Here is an 18,946-nt window from a genome sequence, read left to right as displayed (position 1 = left end):
ACACATCAAAAAGCAGGACGCGCTAGTTTTATCAAGGTCTCTTAAAAATCTTTTTAATGCCGGGAAGTTGGACGGCGCTTCACCTCTCTGCCCCGCGGCCTTTGATGATGCTGATAACGGGGCAGCCAGCTGCGGACGGCGGCCTGTGCTGGGTGCGCCGGCCCCCGGAGCCGACCGCCCGCGGGGGGACAGCAGAGGGGCCCCTGCGGGGCTGGGGCTGAAGGTCGGCCTTGCTCCCAGAGTCACTGTGTTGGATAGTTTGAGCTTCAAGCCATTTGCTGTGGCTTGAAGTGACAAGCCACAGTGACAGTGAAATGTCACTTACTCAAAGTGCGTGGTGCGTGCAGACCTGCGGGGAGCCCGCTGGGCAGAGCCCAGGGAGGGGCCCTGGGCAGGTGGGTAGTCACTTCTGCCGTTACATGTCACCCCCAAGGGAAGGTTTCTTTGGGGCCAGTTCTCTGTTTAATCGTGTGGCTTTTCAGGGATAAACGCCACCCTTTCATTCAGCCCAAGTTCATGATCAGTGGAGAAGGTCACGGGGGGCCAGGTGACCCGCAGCCTTGGGGAAGAGGCTTTCACGCAGGAATGTCTCTCCTTTGTCACGTCGTCATGCTCTGTGAGGGTGCGGAGGGCGACAGCAGTAGCTGCATATGTGAGACGGGGGCCGCGGAGCCCATGGTCCGCCTCCAGCCCGCCAGGCTTCTCCTCCCTCATTCGCTCCAGCTCACTGGCGCACACCTCACCCAGTGGCCGCCTGCGGGGTGCATGGGCCCAGGTGCATGGCCCAGGTGCGTGGCCCAGGTGAGGGCAGTGAGCCGCCTCCCCTCTCCACCTAGTCTCCCAGACCCGAGCTCACCAATGTTCAGAAGCTGGGCCCGAGCCCCTGTCCTTAAAAGTCGAGGGAGCCGTGCCCACAGGGGGCTGGCCATCACGGTCACGGGGAGTAGGGATGAGGCGCTGACTGCCCGACCCAGCAGCAGGGCAACTCCCAGGGCCGCTGAGCTCCGGCCCGTGTCCCCACTTGTCCAGCGCTGACGGCCGGGCTCTCACTATGGGGCTCGGGCATCAGGAAACTCCTGTGTTCACAGTGCTTGGCCCTTGTGGTTGTTTTGTTTTTTTTTTAATGCCTTGTCCTCTTTCAGGAGGATTTCAGCAGTGACAAAAATACCAGTGAGACAGACCTCGGGCCAGCAGTGGGCTGGCCAGAGGTCAGTGCAAGGACACAGAGGATGTTCTCTGCAGTGGGGGAGGGAACCCGGGCCTGTGACCCCCTCAGCTATGGGGGCAGGGCTGACACATCTCGGAAAGTGTCGTGAACATTTGGTCACTAGACTAAGTCGGCCGTGGCACCCGGCGGCTTCCCCGGAGCGTGACGGCGGAGCAGGCCGCCCACCACGCCAGTCGAGTTTCCCGGCCAGAGCCTGCGCTGCATCGGGGGTGTGGGCCGCCTGTCCCCTGGTTGGCTCCCCCGCCTCTCCCACAGGACGGGCGCTCGCCCCTTGAGAAGCTGCCCTGCGCCCTCTGCAGGCGAGGGCCCCCCCCACCGGGAGGGGTGCCTGCCTCACCGCAGCCCCCCTGCAGGGACAGAGGAGCTGGGGGGAGGGGCCTGAACCTGCCTCCTGAGCCCTGGGGATGTCGTCCTGGGCGCACGCCCTCCACTGTCCGCTGAGTCTCAGTCCTTTCACCCCTTATTGAAAGGAGTCACGACCTTTAGCCCCTTATGGTTTATTTTTGCTGTTTAAACACTGTGTTGAGAACCAACCTGACCAGGTCCATAAGCCTTTGCGTTTTCACTAGAAGGGCTGTGAGAACACGATGCCGACTGGTCCCAGGTAATTGCCGAGTCTGGCAGTGTCACCAGATGCAGTTAAAAGTGCCGAGGCCGTGGAGCCTGAACCGGCAGACGGGCACCGCACCCACCTCCCAGCCCTGCGGGAACCCCAAGGCGGGCGCCTCTAGGGGGAGGCTGTCACCGCTGGGCCCCGGCTGGCGCTGTGCTTCCTGAGTGCCCACGGGAGAGCTCGGGCTGGTGGGCAGCTGGCGGTCACTGAAGCCACAGGGAGTGAGCAGGCGGGGCCCCCGGCCGCTCCCGAGGGGAGCCAGCAGGAAGGCTGGGACTGAGGCTGAGGGCAGAGGACTGGGGCGGAAGAGGAGGACCGGAAACGGACCTTGGGCAACAGCCCTGGTGAGACCGCGGAAACGGCCACAGAGAAGAGGGGAGATGCGGGCGCGCAGGTAGGGACGGCCCACAGGTCCCGTCTGCTCTGACTCTCACGTGGGAGAGAGTTTGCAGGTGCGTCTGTCCGGAGGGTCCGCGGACACAGAGGAGAGCAGGTCAGCAGAGCCAGCCTGCGGGCAGTGGGTGTGGGTCAGCTGGAGAGCTACAGGGGGCCCTGCTAGACATCTTCTGTCTCCTTAAGAAGAAAGGAGGGCAGGGGCACCTGCTGGAGTGGCCGGGGGCCTGAACCTGGAGCGGGGCTGTGAGATGCGGGAAGGTTACTGCTGGGCTGGGACGGCGGCTGTGTGGCTGCCCCAAGGGGCTCTGAGGGGGCGATGGGGCGTGTGCACCTGAGGACAGGGGCCTGGGCCTACATCATCTCACAGTTTCCTGGCCGGCCCAGATACTCCCAGCAAAGTGGAGTTCTGTGTATTCTGAAAAACACAAACTCTGGCCTCGCTTCCTCCGGGATATCCTAAGGACTGTTTTCTTTGGTGCTGTAACCTCGTGACTCTTCCCACTTGCGGCGTGGGCCCTTGTAGACTACAGAGCAGGAAGCCACCTCCACACCTGCTACGACCAGCGCAGCCCCAGGCTGTGTCCGATCCAAGGGTGCAGGGCTTTCTCGCCCTGGAGCTCGGACCGGGAGGGGTGCCACCTTTAAGGCCGGCTTCTTAAAGGTTGAGCTTAGGATACGCCTCCTTTCCAGTTTGGTTCTGACGTCCAGCACACGAGGTACACGTGCCACAGGGCGGCTGAGGGCTCCCTGTCTGTCGCTCGGGACACGACGTTGTCCACAGCCGGCCCCCTCTTCTCTCCCAGGGGAGGCCCGCGAAGGTTCCCCAGCTTGGCGCCTTCCAGACAGAGGCGGGCGCGCGAGGGCACACGGCCCGGCTCTCTGAGCTCACGCGGCCTGGACCAGACTTCCCACGAGCTCCTTCTGGCCGAGCAGGGCTGCGGCCACCTGTTTGCTCTCCATCTGGGGCTGCTGGACGCCTCTCTGTCCTTCAGAGCTCCCCGCAAGCTGCCCGCCTCTCTGCTCCGCGTCACTCTGCGGCCCCCACCCCGCTCAGCGCGCCTGACCTCCTCTCCCCACCCCTTCCCTGCCGTCTCCACTCGGGCCCCTGCATGAGCATCGCCACCCACCCCCGCCCGCCCCGCAGACCCGGGACCCTGCTCTGTGTTTCCCACTAGAAAGACGCTCTGTGAGGCTGGGGGGAGGTTTGTCTGTTTTGTTCCCTGTTGGTTCTTACCGGGCTGCTCAGTAATATCTATTAAATGAAAGAATAAAATCCCAGGCAGTAGGGGATTTTGATATTTTGAGATGTGAATTCTCCCCGCTTCCCGGACGTTTTGTTGTAAGTCAAGGCTGGGAGCGTGCGAAGCCCCGGGGCCGGCTGGAGACAAGGGGCCGCCGTGGAAACGCGAGGGGGCAGACGTGGGCTCGAGGTGCTCGCTGGACGTGACCGTGGCAGAGGGTGCTGGGAGGAGGGCCAGCCGCCAGCCGCATGTGGGTTCTGCTGGGGACATGAGCCGTGGGGATCCCCCCCGCCCGGGACGGGGAACAGCAGGACCTGGGTTTAAATGTGAGAAAATTCCTGGTGCCACGCTCTGACACACCCCTCTGCCTCGAAGTGATAGGTGATTTTTGGAATGAGTTACTTTCTAAAGAATTGTTTTTTCTTAAAAGTGATAAAACTAAAATTCTAGCAGACTCTTAGAGTTGGGCCATAACAGTCAGGACACAGCAAGTCATGCTGCAGTGAGGACCCCAAACCTAAAAGGCGTGTTTTCTGCTCCAGCTCCGTGCCCGTGAGGTGCCTGGGCTCTGCCCCTCATCACCCTCAGCCTCGGGTGGCCAGGGCACTCGGGGACACTCCCGTCGTCACGGGGCTGCCCGGCAGTGGGCACAGCAGGAGGCTCCATTGCTGAATCTCTGGCCCCGGACTCACCGGGTTGTCTGAGAGTCACGCCCGTGCAGTCTCCTGGGACAGGAGGGCAGCCGCATCTCTGAGGCAGATCCTGGTGGAGGGAGGGGTGGGTCCCACGTTTACGAGGTGGCATCAGGGTCTTTGTCCTGCGGGCCGTCAGCAGTGGGGGACGACCCTCAGCGACACGGTGTCTCACGTTTGATCCCTGCCAGTCTGCAGGGTGGCACGGCACCAGATGTTGTAGAGGATCGCGTCCTCATGCCCTGGAGGCCAAGCACCTTTTCACGTGTCTCTTGACCACCCAGCCTTTCTCTTTGTGTCTTTTGCCCATTTTTCTATTAGACCATCTTTTTCCAATTTATTCTTGGGGGAAGGAATTGGATGGAGGGATGGATGGATGGGTGGATGGATGGGCAGGTGGACCCGTGGAGGTTGGGAGTCCCCTCTTTTTCTCTTCTCTGGAAGAGTGAGTGTAGGATCAGAATAATCTGTCCCTTGCCTGGGAGGGCTCTCCTGGGCTACGGGTCTCCTGTGGATGAAAATTTTAAGTGGCTGATTTCGTCATTTTTGATCCCTTCTTGAATTAATTTTGGAAAGTTACACTTTACCGGGAATTTTTTCCACATCAGCCACGTTTTCAGAATCATTGGCAGAATTAATATCGTTCTCTCACTGTCTTTCATTTCTGCTATTCCTGTAGTCGTGGTGCTTCTTATCCTAGTGTGTTATTTGTGCCCCTCTTTAGTATTCTTGATCCGCCCTGCCAGAGCTTGTCGATTTAATTAGTCATTTCAAAGAATCAACTTTCAGCTACAGTATGTTTTTTTCTTTCAAAATGTCTTTCTGCCCCTTTCTGTGTATTTTCTTATCTTCTTTCTCTGGGGCTGTTCTGTTCTTGTGCTCATTTCTTAAATTCAGTTCTTAGTTCTCAGTCTTGTTTTCCAATATGTACCTTGAAGGTTATAAATGTCCCCCAGCACCGTGTTTAGCTGCGTCTCACACACTGTGATGTGTGGCATTTTCATTATTTTTTATTTCTATGCATTTCATAATTTCTGTTACGATTTCTTCTTTGACCCACGATGGGTGTGTTTACCATGTCCAGCCACAGGGCTCGTGACTCTCTTTCTGTTTTCAGTATCTAGCAGATGGCACTGTACTAAGAAAAGGTGGTCTGGGTGGCAGGTATCCTTTGTGGAGACTTGCTTCATGGGCTAGTACGTGTCAGTCTGTGTAGACGCTTCCACATCCGTTTGAAGTGACGTGTCCCTCGTCTGTTTTACAGAGTGTTCCATTTATTCCCACGAAACCACCCTTGCTAACTGTGCTGTTCATGTTCTGGTTTCCCCTATTGATTTTTGTCCGCTTGTCTGCGTGATCTAAGAAAGACGTGTCAAAATCTCCTACTAGGATGGTACGTCTATCCGTCTCTCCTTTTAGTTCTGTCCATTTTCACTTCATACATTTGAAAGCAGTTTTACTAAATATATACAAATTTTAAATCATTGTACCCTTTGGATGAGTTGACATTTTTATCATCGTGTAGTGACCTTCTTTATGTCCGGTTGTGGTTTTTTTCCTTAAGTGTGTTGTACCAAACACGTAAGGTGCTGCACCGGCCCCTCTTTATCGGGTGTGCCTGATGTGTGGTTTTTAGCCTTCTTCCAATGTCCCAGGTATGTCCTTTGGCAAATAGCGTAAGGCTGGATTCCATTGTCATGTGTCACGTCCTGTCCAACCGTCTGTGTTTTACGTGCAACTGAGGATGATGCCTCTATTAGTCACGGAAAATCCTCGGCCGTCGGCACCGTCCGTTACCCACCCCCCAGTCTCGTGGGGACGTTGACCTCCTCTGTCCCTTGTCTCTGGGCCCCGTTCAGGCTCATTTCTTCAGTTGTTGCTTCCAGGTTACCAGTTTTCTCTCCAGCTCGTCTCACTGTGTTCCTAATTTCTAGGAAATTATGTTTTCATTTCTAGAAGTTCCATTTGGCTTTCTCTCAAATATTCCGTTTCAGTTTCAGTGATCTCTGGTCCTTTCACCATTCAGTAGTATCTTATTTTTATTTTTAATATATTAAACATGATTACTTTATACTTTAAAGCTGATCATTTCAATAATTAAAGTCTTGGAGGATCTAAATCTTCATTTTTTAAAAACAATTTCCACTTGGGGATACTTTCAGATTTACAGGAAAGTTGCAGAGCTGCACACGTGTCCCTGCAGACCCTCAAATAATTCCCTCTGTTATTGCGGTCTTACTCAGCATGGGGCGTTTCTCACAGCTGAGAAACCAACCCTGGCACATTGCCGTTGAGTGAGCTCCAGGACGGAGGAAGCTTTCACTCATTTTCCCCTTTTTCTGTTTCAGGGTCCTTCTCCTTAGTCCCCTCTGGGCCATGACACTTTCTCAATCTTCTGTTATTCTTGGAGGCAGGCTGGCCTCTGTTTGGAGGCAGCCTGGCCAGGTGTTTTGTAGAATGTCTGATTCTCTCCCTCGTGACTGGACTGGAACAAGGGGCTGGAGGAGGAAGACCCCGTGGTCGGGCGCCCTTCCCATCCACGTGGTGCCGTCCATGTGGTTCACCTCCGCTGGAGCTGACATGGGCGCTGAGTTAGAGTGTGCTGGTCAGGCGTCTGCAGCGAGCTTCCGTGTTTCCTCTTCCCACGTGGACTCTTCGATGGACATCACACAGCTCAGCTAGGACGGGGGGGCAGGGTGGCAGGTGGCAGGCTCCACCTCGCAGAGACAGGGTGTGCACATAAGTTATTTGGAATCCCTCTTAAGGAAGATGCATCTCTTCTCACTGTTTATTTGTTTACTCAGTCACTTATCACGCCAGTATGGACTAGTGGATATTAATTTTACATTCTGAGATATAATTCAATACCTGTACGTACTTCATTTCCCCTTGGCCCCGCGTGTGTCCCTTTGACACGCCCGCTGTTTTGTCTTTGAGCGCGTCCTTCCCTACCCTCTGCATTCAGGGTGCTCCAGGCTCATCCTGCATCTTCCCCGCCCCAGCCCTGGAGCAAGCCATTTCTCCAAGGAGCCTGGTTCCTTTTATTGGAGAGAGGTATTAGAGACCTTGTCTGTTCTTCCTGACCCAAGTTCATGCTCACTTACTTGTGTGTCTTGTGATTTTTGTGATTGGGAATCCATGCTTCCTAGAAGTGAACTGGCAGTGCTAACTGGCGGCCTGGCTTGGGGATACACGTGTCCCTCGAGCACTGGTGGGACCTGTGGTCCGTGCGCGCCCGCTCTGTCCACTCATCCTTGGCGGGGCGGTGGTCATCACGGCCAGGCGTGCACAACCCAGGACCTGTCCCCGTTATCTGACCTCCCCGGGCTTTCCCAGCTTTGTCCCAGAACCCAGCAGGTCTCCCCCAGTTCTGTAGGCTTGTCTGGTTGTTTACACTGTTCCCGTATTTGTGAGCTATTTCATCCCACGTTTCGGGCGGTTCTGTGGCTGCTGACGGGCGGGCGCGTGCGTGCCTTCTGACAACATCTGCTGCGGGACTTGCGGAGGAACGCAGAGCACAGGTTGCCTCGCTGAGGTGCTGCGCGCTCCCTTCCGCTTACCTTTTTCCCCATTACTGGAAGGAAACCCTGAATGGGGGATATTCAAGCACTATTAGTAAAACCCTTATTTATAGGGGATTTGAAACTGATATTTCCAAAAAGTAATGATGCCTCCCCTGATGTTATGCTGTGGTATCAACAGTGGAGGCCAAGTTGCTGCCTTTCTGTACCAGGCACTTGTGGACACCATCCGTCGTTCTGCTCACAGAGGAACCCACAAATATACCTGATAGCCTCCTAAGAAAAATACCTTAAGGAAAATAAATCTATTCTTGTAAAAAATTTCCGTAATAAATGCCAAAACCACATTTGGCTTCTTAAAGCTGTTTTGTTTGCTCAGTAGCAAGTACACTTCAGAAAGACGCTGACTCTGGACATCCCATCTTAACACACACGGGGATTATACTGATATTAATTCAGTATGTATTCTTCTTTTTTTCCCCAGCTTGATCCTCTCCCAGAAAAGGTTTTACAGCAGAGACCCAATGCGAACGCTGTCCGGTCGATGGAGAAGGTCATTGAAATCCACAGTAAGTGGCCTGGTCCGGTGCTCAGCTGGGAGACCCTCCTGGGGGAGAGACCCAAGGGAGGAGGGAGGACTCCGTGGCCCCATCTCCCACCCGTGGCCTTCTGTCTGTCTCACTGCCAGCTGCTTCCCCAGGCCGACATGACAGGGACTTGCGTTCAGCTAGAAGGCAACGAGCTGGCAGAGACTCTTCGTTTTACCCCCATTCATTTCCCCACAACCTGCTACAGTCACGTCATCGGCTCTGCTTTAGGGGGTGAAAGAACTGAGGCTCAAGGAGTCTGTGGGGTCACTTGCTCTGGGTCCCCAGCTGGCAGGGCTGGGCCTTGCGTGTGAGCCTGTGTCCTCGGGTCTGGCCCCTACCCCTGGACCAGAGGATCCCACCCCATAGCTCAGAGACGCTCAGCCTGCAGAGACCCAGCCCCGGGTGCAGCCCCCTTCCCAGCCGGCCTGGGGGCCCAGGAGGCCGGCGCACAGCAGGGACTCCTGCCCTGCCCGCATCACACAGCTGCTTGTCCTGGGTCTTCGGGGTGACCCAGTCATCAGACTGTCCGTGTGGGTGGGTGGAAGCCAGGGTTTCCCTGCTGCGGCCTCAAGCTCCGGGCCTCGGGGTCATTCCCCCCCAGCCTCCCCGATGGGGGGAGAGGCTGCCTGGACCCCCCGGCCCTCCCAGCACCGCGCCCCCGCCCCCGTCATCTCGGTGGCTCCAGGTGGGAGTTGGGAAGTGCCCCACGGCACCCCGAGGGAGGGGCCCTCCTGGGAGGCCGCCCCCATCCCAGACGTGCTGCCTCTGGAGGGCTTGGGTCTGCGGGCCACGCAGAAGCTTTTCCGAAGAGCCCCAGCCTCTGTGGGTTTGTAACCAGGTGATTCCCTGGCTTCCGTCTCTGGAGAGAGTGACGGGTTCTGCTTGAGCCCCTCGGCGCGGAGGCTGCTGGCCGGCCCCGTAAGCGAGTAACCGTGCCCTCCCGCAGGCCAGTACTGGCGCTCCCTGCAGAGGCTCGCCTCCACCGCCGGCTACTCTCTGGTTGAGGCCCAGAAGTGCGAGAACGAAGAGGCCGAGACTGTCACTGCCATGGCCTCGCTGTCTGTGGGCGTGAAGGCCCCCGAGAAGAGGTGAGCGTGGGCACCGCCCTGTCGTGAGCGCTGACGTGGTCTGCGGACCCCCCAGGTCTTTGCTCCTGGGCGCCATCAGATGCACGTGGTTTCTCCCCGTAGGCCCTGCCAAGCTCAGCAGGGCCGGGAGGGAAGGAGGGAGGGAGGGCAGGTGTCCCCACCCTAGTCCAGGACCGGATGGCATGGCCACCTCTCTCCAGAGCGCAAGACCCTCAGAAACACTCGAAGGGCATCTGGACCCAGAACACTTACCGTGGCAGGGGTAGCTAGGAGTCGAGGGCGGGGCAGCCGGGTGGCAGCAGCCCTCATGGGTGGGGATCTCCGCCCACGCACGGTCTGCTCTTCTCTCCTCCGCTGCCATGCACCTGCACCCCTCCCCCTCCCCCTCCCCTCCCTTCCCCCTCCCCTCCCTCCCCCTCCCCCTCCCCCTCCCCTCCCCTCCCTCCCCCCTCCCCCTCCCTTCCCCTCCCCTCCCCCTCCCCTCCCCTCCCCCTCCCCTCCCCCTCCCCCTCCCCCCTCCCCTCCCCCTCCCCCTCCCCTCCCCCTCCCCCTCCCCCCTCCCCCTCCCCCTCCCCCTCCCCTCCCTTCCCCCTCCCCTCCCTCCCCTCCCCCTCCCCTCCCCTCCCTCCCCCTCCCCCTCCCCCTCCCTCCCCCTCCCCCTCCCCCTCCCCCTCCCCTCCCCCTCCCCCTCCCTCCCCCTCCCCTCCCCCTCCCCCTCCCCTCCCCCTCCCCCTCCCCCTCCCCCTCCCCCTCCCCCTCCCCCTCCCCTTCCCTTCCCCCTCCCTTCCCCCTCCCTCCTCCCCCTCCCCCTCCCCGGGGCTGCCCCACAGGCCCGACGAGGAGCCCATGGAAGAGGAGCCCCCCCTGTAGGTGCACCCGAGGCTGCGGTTCTCTTGTTCGTTTGTCTCCGTCTTGAAGCTCCGCCGAGAAAAGTTGCTGTCGCCCTGCGTCCTGCCACGGCTTCTCCGAGCCCGCAGGTGCGGCGGGGCCGGCGGCAGCGGGCGGCCCTCTGCCTGCCAGGACCCGGACAGACGCCGGGACGCGCGGACACAGGGACACGCGGAAACAGGCGCTCTGGGCTCCCCAGGGAAGCCGCAGAGGAAGGAAGCCTGTGGTGGCTCGGGGCAGAGCTGCTGATCTAGCCGACACGAGAAAAAGAAAATGGAAATCAAAGCTCTCACGACACAAAGCAAACTCGATTAAAACTGGTGCTTACGGTTTGGTGATTCCCCACAATTCCACAGTCTCCGTGTAAACCACTCAACTCATCCTGTAGCTTATTTCTTTTGAAGAGAAAGTCGCCATGGCCCTGGCCGGCCTCCGAACACCGCGGTGCACAGTGGGGTGGGGCACAGAGTGGGCGAGCGTTTAAGGAGAGAAACTGGACGAGACAGAAACGTGAGCCCGCGGGAGCTGGCTTCGGTTTCTCAAAGCCGGTGGAAGACGCGCGTTTGTGCCTTTCTTTTTATTGCTCTGATGGATTTTTGTGGCTGGGTTTTCTGAAGTCTGAGGAACAATGCCTTAAGAAAAAATAAACAGCAGGAGTCGGTGGGACAGTTCCCTGTGGCCGGTGGGACCAGAGGCCGGTGCGTGCTGGCCGGGCCCTCCGCGAGCAGCCCGGCCGTGGCCAGCAGCTCCGGAGGGCTGAGGTCCTGCCACCCTGTTTCACTTTATTGCTGTTGAAAAATGGAGGTAGTTCCAAAAAAGTGGCAAATACTGTTGGGGGTTTTGAAGTCCAACAAATTTTAAATGAATCCAAAGTGTTCTTTTCTCGTACATCATATAACAATTGAGCATCTCCATTTGGTTGTGAAGCATGTCCTAGGCACACTTTCAGTGTTACGATCGGAATGCTTTTTATTAAAAGCAAGTAGCATGAAGTATTGCTTAAATTTTAGGTATAAATAAATATATATATGTATAATATATATTCCAATGTATTCCAAGCTAAGAAACTTGATTCTTATGAAATCTTGATAAAATATTTATAATGCATTTATAGAAAAAGTATATATATATAATAAATGCAAATTGTAAAGGTCCCTGGCGAATGAACGACTTGTGAATTAGCTATCAAGGTGCTTATGGAAAGGGATCTAGTTTGAAGCTCATGTATTTCTGAACTCCAGATTGGAGAGCTTTCAATCACACATTCGCCACGGGGCAACTACCCTGCAAGATTGTACTTTCATTTTAATTATTTTCTGACCCAGCCCCTTCCCACTCCAAGCCTCCATGCACATGTGTACCTAATGAGTTTTTATAGCAAAGAATATAAATTTGCTGTTGATTTTGTATGAATTTTTCACAAAAAGATCCTGAATAAGCATTGTTTTGTGAATTTTACATTTTTTCTCACCATTTAGCAGTTTTCTGAATCGTAATAACATCTGAACTTCTTCCTTTCTGAATTTTTGCTTGTACATTTTTTTTAACTTTGGAAGGTGTTTTCTTTCTTTCTTATTTTCATTCTGTTTATTTTTGTACAGTGAGCAGCAAATGTGCAACAGGGTCTGAGGTCTGCCCCCCTGGCCCCGCCCCTCGGCTGGACGTAGAGTGCAGGGCCCTTCTTGCCGTCTGCGCGTTGTGGGCCCGGGAGGGGGCGGGAGTCATCGCAGCGCTGACTTGGGGGGGCTTGCCAGACACCATGGGCCGTCAGCATTCTCAAAGCTTTTGTTTAAACTTCTCTGACCACATGGTCAGGATAGAATTTTCATTTCACTTTTCCAAAGACCTTGTAAGCATGTCCGCAACGTGTGGGGCTGGGGGGCCCCGGCACCCTCTCTGGGTTCTTCTGCTGCAGCCGCATGGTAGGGCCCCAGCCGGGAGGCCTGGAGCTCGGAGCCCGTGGCTGCAGGGAGCCTGGGCCCGCAGGGACGGCAGACTCCTGACCGGGACGGCCAGCCTTTGCTCTTTTTCTCTTTGACAGTAACTGAAAGTCACTTTTTACTGGTAACTTATTTTCCAGCACCTGAAGCCACCAAGTGTCATTCCAAAGTGTACGTCAGGTTCTGAGTCGAGGGAGTGCAGAACAGCTTGCCCGCAGCCGGGGGCCCCCAGCCAAGTCTCAAGTTTGGCAACGTTTACAGGGTAGCTTCTGAAAGAGACTCTGACGCAGCCGGACTTGGACCAAGAGAATCCAGCTCCTTGGACTGGCTTGGTCACCACCGGCTGCTGTTGGTCAGACTTGGGATGGTGGTGGAGAGCGGGACAGGAAGGCCTTGGGACACGTCTGACGTTCTCTCCCCTCCTGGCCTTTTGCCCTGAGGCCCAAGCTGGCAGGGGGTGCTGGAGTGTGCGGGCAGCTGGATCCACCCAGCGGCCACAGCGGTGGCAGGGCCCAGCCGGCCGGCTTTTCTGGCCTTCTCGGCCCCCTTTTACTGTGGGGACCCCCCCCCCCGCCCCGCTGCCTGCCCACTTCCCGCCAGCCGTGGCTCCTGGGGAGGAACACCTCATCTGGCATTCTTTACAGGTGGTGGGTAACACGGACCCTGGTGGCCAAGTTATCTTTGGGGGGATTTACTTCTAATCTCATTCAACAGGGACCTCCTCTGCGGAAGGCCCGGTAGGGGGAACGTTGTCATTTGTCAGCTCACTCCAGCTTCACAGGCGTGCTTAAAGCAGTACCGTGTAGCCTTTTCTTTTCTTTAAAGACACAGCCCTTCTCGACGGCCAGCCGTCCAGGGCAGATGGCGGAGGGCCCACCTGGGGTGCCCGCAGGCCCACCGCCTCAGGGAGGGCCCCTCACACCTTCCCTCTGTGGTCCCTGGACCTCTGGCCTTTTTGTTCCTTTGCAGAGGCCTTGGGGGCACTGGCCGGGGGTCAGCAAGTGAGCACTTTATATCCCTTTGCGGGAAACCCCGTGATGCCCCGGGACTCGTGGTGTCACCCTGCCTTTGGGCCTTCCAGCTGCGCCACGCGGCGCCCAAGCCCCACCAGCAGGCGGCCGTCCCTGGGCTGCGCCCGAGCCCCTGGGACTGGCCGCCCCTCCGGTTCTGAAGGGCCACTTTGTCAAAGTGTTTGGGTTTTTCTTTACTTCTTTTCAAAGTTTGTTTCCAGAGGAAGGACCGTTTTGTACTGGTCTGATTTTTGCAGCATTGCAATGGAATTCCTTGTTTTTAATTTTCGATCAGAACATTCCTTCTCTCCTGGTCACAGCCATGCGTTCATTCCATTCTTCTTTTTGTAGACTTTTGGCCCACGTGTTTTATGGGTATTGATACATATATAAATATATATATAAATACATATGAATATATTTTTCTAAGTTTCCTACGCCGAGGCTGCATGGGCTGTTACGAGCGGCATGTCTTTATATCGTATATGGATTCTGCACGCCAAACGCGGCAGCTTGGGGAAGAAGAGAAATGCCTTTTTGTTCCCCTCCCATGACATTTGCAGACACAAAAGATGGGAATTTTTCTGTAAAACGAAACAAAACCTTGAAGGAGAGTGAGGGAGGGGGGAACGTTTGCATCTTATTGAACTTATTCTTAAGAAATTGTACTTTTTAATGTAAGAAAAATAAAAAGGACTACTTAAACATTTGTCATATTAAGAAAAAAGTTTATCTAGCACTTGTGACATACCAATAATAGAGTTTATTGTATTTATGTGGAAACAGTGTTTTGGGGAAACTACGCAGAATTCAAAGTGAACTGCCTGTCTCCCTCGGGTTGATTTAGAGGGATTTGTTCTGTTTGGTTTCTTCCCTTCTCCCCTTGCTCAGGGCAAGGCGAGCGCCGCCCCCCGACCCCCAGCCCTGGTGGCCGTCGGTTCTGCTGGGGAACCCGAGGCCCCAGCGGCCGTTTCCGCACAGCTGTGCCGACTTTTCCTGACTCTTAGATCACGTATGGCTAAGATTCACTTTAAACTCAGCAGTCGCGAACTGTGCTGCACTGTGGTTTCAAATCGTACTTTGCATCGAGAGGAAACCATTTCTTCCTTGTAACGAAGCAGAGCTTTCCCAGCTCAGCTCACTCTGTCTTTGACATGATTAAAAGCCTCCTGTTGAAGGAAAAAGAAAGCAGACAGTTTCTGTTTGTTTTTGTTGTTGTTTTGGTGTGTGTGCTCCACAGTGGAGGCGCTATTTTCCAATTTACGAGAGTGACAAGCATGTCACCCTATGTCTACAGGAGGGGGTTGGCCCTATTCACCCAAGAGCTCCTCACGGTGTCGTGGAAAACGCAGTGGTGACGACTTCCTGTCCCACCCGACGCCTGTTCGCGCTAATGCAGGCGCCGCGCTGGTAGCAGAGACCCGTCTCATCTGTAACTTAATCAGTTCTCTGATCGTCTGGACCTCCCAGTGGTTCTTTCCTTTGCTCAGTGGAGTTGGAGGTTTTGTTCTTGGTTTTCTCATCCTTGTTTCCTTCTCTCTGGGTGGATTTTCACTGACTGAGGTGTCCTCCCCTGACGGCCGACTCCACTTCACCCGGAGTCCAGTGTTTGTACCTCATCATACGACTTGTCACTCTTGTGGTGTAAATAAAGAGCATTACTTTCCCTCCCACCTGTGGTTTCTGCCGTGTGCTCTCATCCTCGCTGGCTCTGTGCCGGGGACCCCGGGGGGTGGCTCCTAGGACCCAGCCCATCTGCAGCCCTGTCACCCTCCACCCGTACAGATGGCCTACAGGAGTGTCTTCACTTAAATGTCCAATAATTCAAGTCCTTGCACTATTTTCTCCCCAAAATCCTGGTCTGGAAATGACCGCGTAGGTGAACGAGGCCGAAGGGAAGGGACCAGAGGCCCGGCCTCCCCACAGCCGGGCACTCTCTCCCTGAGGCCGTGAGTCAGCAAACACGGCCCCCAGCAACACTGCCACCCCCAGGTGACCACCATACTTCCCCAATGGTCACACCCCTTCCCAGGCCCCCACGTCCAGTGACTAATAATGGGGGTGGGGGGGTTAAGGGTCCAGCCCCCTTGGCCCAACTCAGGGGCCCCTCTAGCTACTCCTGGTGGGGTCGGCCTGCCCCCTAGCTGGACTCTCCCTCTGTCAAGTCCTGTTCCCTTCCTCTCCTTTCTCAGCTGTTTACCCCAAGGACATGATTTGAAAAGCACAGTGCTCACCAGACTCCACCCAGGGTCTGCTTTCTGGGAACAGCCTGCAATACCCAGGGGCCTCTGACCCCCTTGCCTGAGCCCCAGGGTGAGGCCTGTGGAGCACAGCCACCTCCAGACACAAGCAGAGCTGCCCCAGGCAAGAAACTAGGAGTTGGAGTCAATGAGTTGGGGGTATTTGTTATGCAGTATCATTGCCGCAATAGCTGACTGATGCAGGCAATGTGAAGAGACAGGAAGCTCCAATGTAACTTGAGCCTTTTCATGCTTAAGTTGATTTTTATGAGGATATATTTATTAATTTACCCCAAATGAGGGGATCTTATTCTAACAGGAATTCTCTTTTTTAAAACAGACGCAAATGAAAAGAAACCTTGAGAAAGTGTTTCCAGCTCTAGGGCAAGGAGATTCCCGAGGGCAGCTTTTCTTCAGTTTTATCACACTGTAGGTTTTTTGTAACATATCTTTTGGCTCATTTCATCTGAAAATTATTTTTTAATGTGTTATAAAGCACTGATATTTTTTGCCTTTTGAAAGTTTTAAATACCTCAACCACATTGAGGAGAGAAAACAACACACGTCACATGTGGCACATGGTCACATTTTGCCGTAAACGTCACAAATAGACATGGAGGATGAAGGTCAGCCCAGTATGCTCTTCCCTTCCCTTCCCTTCCTTTCCCTTCTCTTCCCTCCCCAGAGTAAACGCTTCCCTGAAACTGGTGTGTGGACATCTTGTCCAAGTTTTTGCATCTTTGCTGCATAATTTTATCTCCATAAAAGTAGAAGTTAGTGCATATGGTGCAAGCATTTACTGTAAGTGCCTTTTTCATCCCATGGTGTGTTATTGGGGCTCAACTCCTCTGCGCACACACCTGTAGGGCATTCATTACAAGGGCCATGTGCTATTTCGTTACATGACTGTCCCCCACATGCACAACCCAGCCCTCTTGGCGTGACGGGCACGTAAGCTGCCACTGGCTTTTCTCCTCCACAAATTACACTGCGCTGGGTATCGATGGGGGCCGTCTCTCCAAGAGGAGTTGCTGGCCCTGCATGGTATCAGCTCTGTTAAATCAGAACAGTCACTCCCCAAAGCGGTTTACTGATTTTCACTCCCACCAGCATGGATTGGATCAGAAGTTTGGCCAAATAGAGAGCAGCAGGAAGAAGAGTACTGAGACCCTATGTGTCCCCCACCTATTCATTCACTACAAACACTCCCACATCCGTGTAGGCTGCACCTCTCCCCCCGAACAGGGCGACTTGGAAGCAAACCCCGACAGCACATCTCCCACCTGTATATATTTCAGTAGACATCCCTCAAAGATAAGGACTGTTTTCTTAAACAGGACACAATATACCACATCCTGCTTCAAAAATGGACCGTTCCTTAATGTCGTCAGATATCCAGTCAAAGTTGAAGCTCCCCCAACTGTCTCCTTTTTTGTTTTGTTTCCTTGCTTGTTTTTTACGGTTGGTTACAGAGCTTACAGGAAAAAAGGAAAAGCACTGAAAGGTTACAGTTACAAAATGAAAAATTGCCCATTCAGTTCCTCACTCATGCTAAGTATTTTAAGCAATGTTGAAAGGGTAATATTATATGGCTTAAATAAATATATAAGACTTGAAGTTTAATTTTAAAATGCACTTAATATTCCTGTTTAAAATACACCCTTTGATGTGTTAAACTACGTTGGTTTGAATTTAAAAGTAACATTTTATTTCTCTGCCGGTGGCGCAAGCTCCAATTTGGAAAACGGGGACGAAACTGCATTTTGATTCATGCAAGTACTGGGATTTGTGCACAAAAACTAAAATGGGTGCAAAGTTCCCAGTTTCTTAGGCCAATTAAAATCCCTTTATCTGATATTTGAGTGTATAAAAAAAACGGGTTTGCAACCAAATCGTTTTCTAATCTATGTACTCAGCGTCTTTTAAATCTGATTCTCGTGAAACACAGCTAATATTTCAAGTTAAAAAGACCAAGAAAGTTGGCGCACTTAAACCTTTTGGGTGCACTTTTAGGGTGTTATATTTCCTGACACATCCTTAATAGCAACAAGAATTCAGTCACCCTCTGAAATCAGAGTCGGGACTTCAGGCTAATGAAGTTTTGGGGGGTTTTTTGAATTTTTGAATTTGTTTATTTTTTTATACAGCAGGTTTTTATTAGTTATCCATTTTATACATATTAGTGTATACATGTCAATCCCAATCTCCCAATTCATCCCACCACCACCCCCGACCACAGCCACTTTCCCCCCTTGGTGTCCATACGTTTGTTCTCTACATCTGTGTCTCTGTTTCTGCCCTGCAAACCAGTTCATCTGTACCATTTTTCTAGGTTCCACATATATGTGTTAATATACGATATTTGTTTTCGTCTTTCTGACTTACTTCACTCTGTATGACAGTCTATAGATCCATCCATGTCTCTACAAATGACCCAATCGATAAAGGCCACTTGGAGATGAAACAAAGGCGAGTAACCGACAGTCGAATACATGACAAAGTGATACATGACGACACAGCTAATCTCTGCATGGGTGGATCCCTGGGGACCTACCACATCCACCAGGAACTTGCAGAGCCTGAGGCAAGAGTCCAAATGGAGACTCACGTGTGTGAGTTGAGGTTATAAATCAAGTTCCAAAGGTATTCAATAAAAATATCTTCTCCCCCCGCAACCCCCTTCTTGACAAGTACACTTCCTGCAAGACCTGGGAGGCCAGGTTAGAGGTGGCATTTTTAGACCCCCAGAAGCGCTGCTGCCCACATCGCCCTGTTCTCCCCTCCCTGCATCCCTGCTGGCCGGGGCGGGATATGGCAGGTGGCACTGGGCCAGCCCACACCTCTCCCAGGTGCTTCTAGGCGCTTCCAGGGCCTGCCCCAGAGCCCAGAATGGCTCCTCGGGACACTTCCCGGGCATCGCCCACACCATTTCTGCTTAATCCCCGGGGCCAGAAGGTGGCTGCCCCTAGCTGCAAGGTAGGCTGGGAAGTGCAGTCTTCCCTGCAGGTGAACCTGGAAAGGCGGGCTCTGTTTTTACAGGAGGGAGAAGGGGTGTTGACAGACACTGCCCCTCTGCCACGGAGCCCAGGCCAGTCTCCATAAACCTCGCCAGGACCACCGTACCCTCGACCTCATGGCACTGGGGGCTTTTCCACAAGGTCAGTATCTCTACCTGAAAGACCTCTGTGTCGGTGGAAAGGTACGAGGTCAGGTGTGGGGCCGCTGGGGGCTGCGTGGGCACAGCCCACGAAGGACAACAGGAGGGCGGCTGCCACCACTGTGCCCTAACACATCGGAGACGCTCACCCTTCACCCTTCCTGGAATCACTCCGGCGTGTTCCATCCCCAGAAGAGGACGTGGCACCCAATACTGATGGGCAGAGAGGTACTCGGATCCTAAAGTAAGCCACCAGGTGACGCCAGGCCAAGAGCTAGGGCTGTGGGCTCCTGCCGGCCAGGGACTGGGGGCTCAGGACGAGACGCAGGACGGAAAGCCTCC

The 18,946-nt window shown here is 54.3% G+C and overlaps 1 protein-coding gene across 1 annotated transcript in view; it reads left to right on the top strand.

Annotated features, from left to right (window-relative positions):
* HDAC4 (histone deacetylase 4) overlaps positions 1–14,918 on the top strand; it is a 286,639-nt gene extending 271,721 nt beyond the window's left edge. Inside the window, exons 25-27 of the mRNA XM_079924568.1 lie at positions 8,176–8,260; positions 9,228–9,369; positions 10,200–14,918. Of these exons, the coding sequence (XP_079780694.1) occupies positions 8,176–8,260; positions 9,228–9,369; positions 10,200–10,239 (267 nt within the window). The 3' untranslated portion in view covers positions 10,240–14,918. The remainder of the gene's footprint in view (positions 1–8,175; positions 8,261–9,227; positions 9,370–10,199) is intronic.
* The last annotated feature ends 4,028 nt before the right edge of the window (positions 14,919–18,946 follow it).

The sequence above is a fragment of the Stenella coeruleoalba genome, assembly GCF_951394435.1.
Source record: "Stenella coeruleoalba genome assembly, chromosome: 6".
NCBI classification, from domain to species: Eukaryota; Metazoa; Chordata; class Mammalia; order Artiodactyla; family Delphinidae; genus Stenella; species Stenella coeruleoalba.
This window is presented reverse-complemented; position numbering and strand designations above follow the sequence as displayed.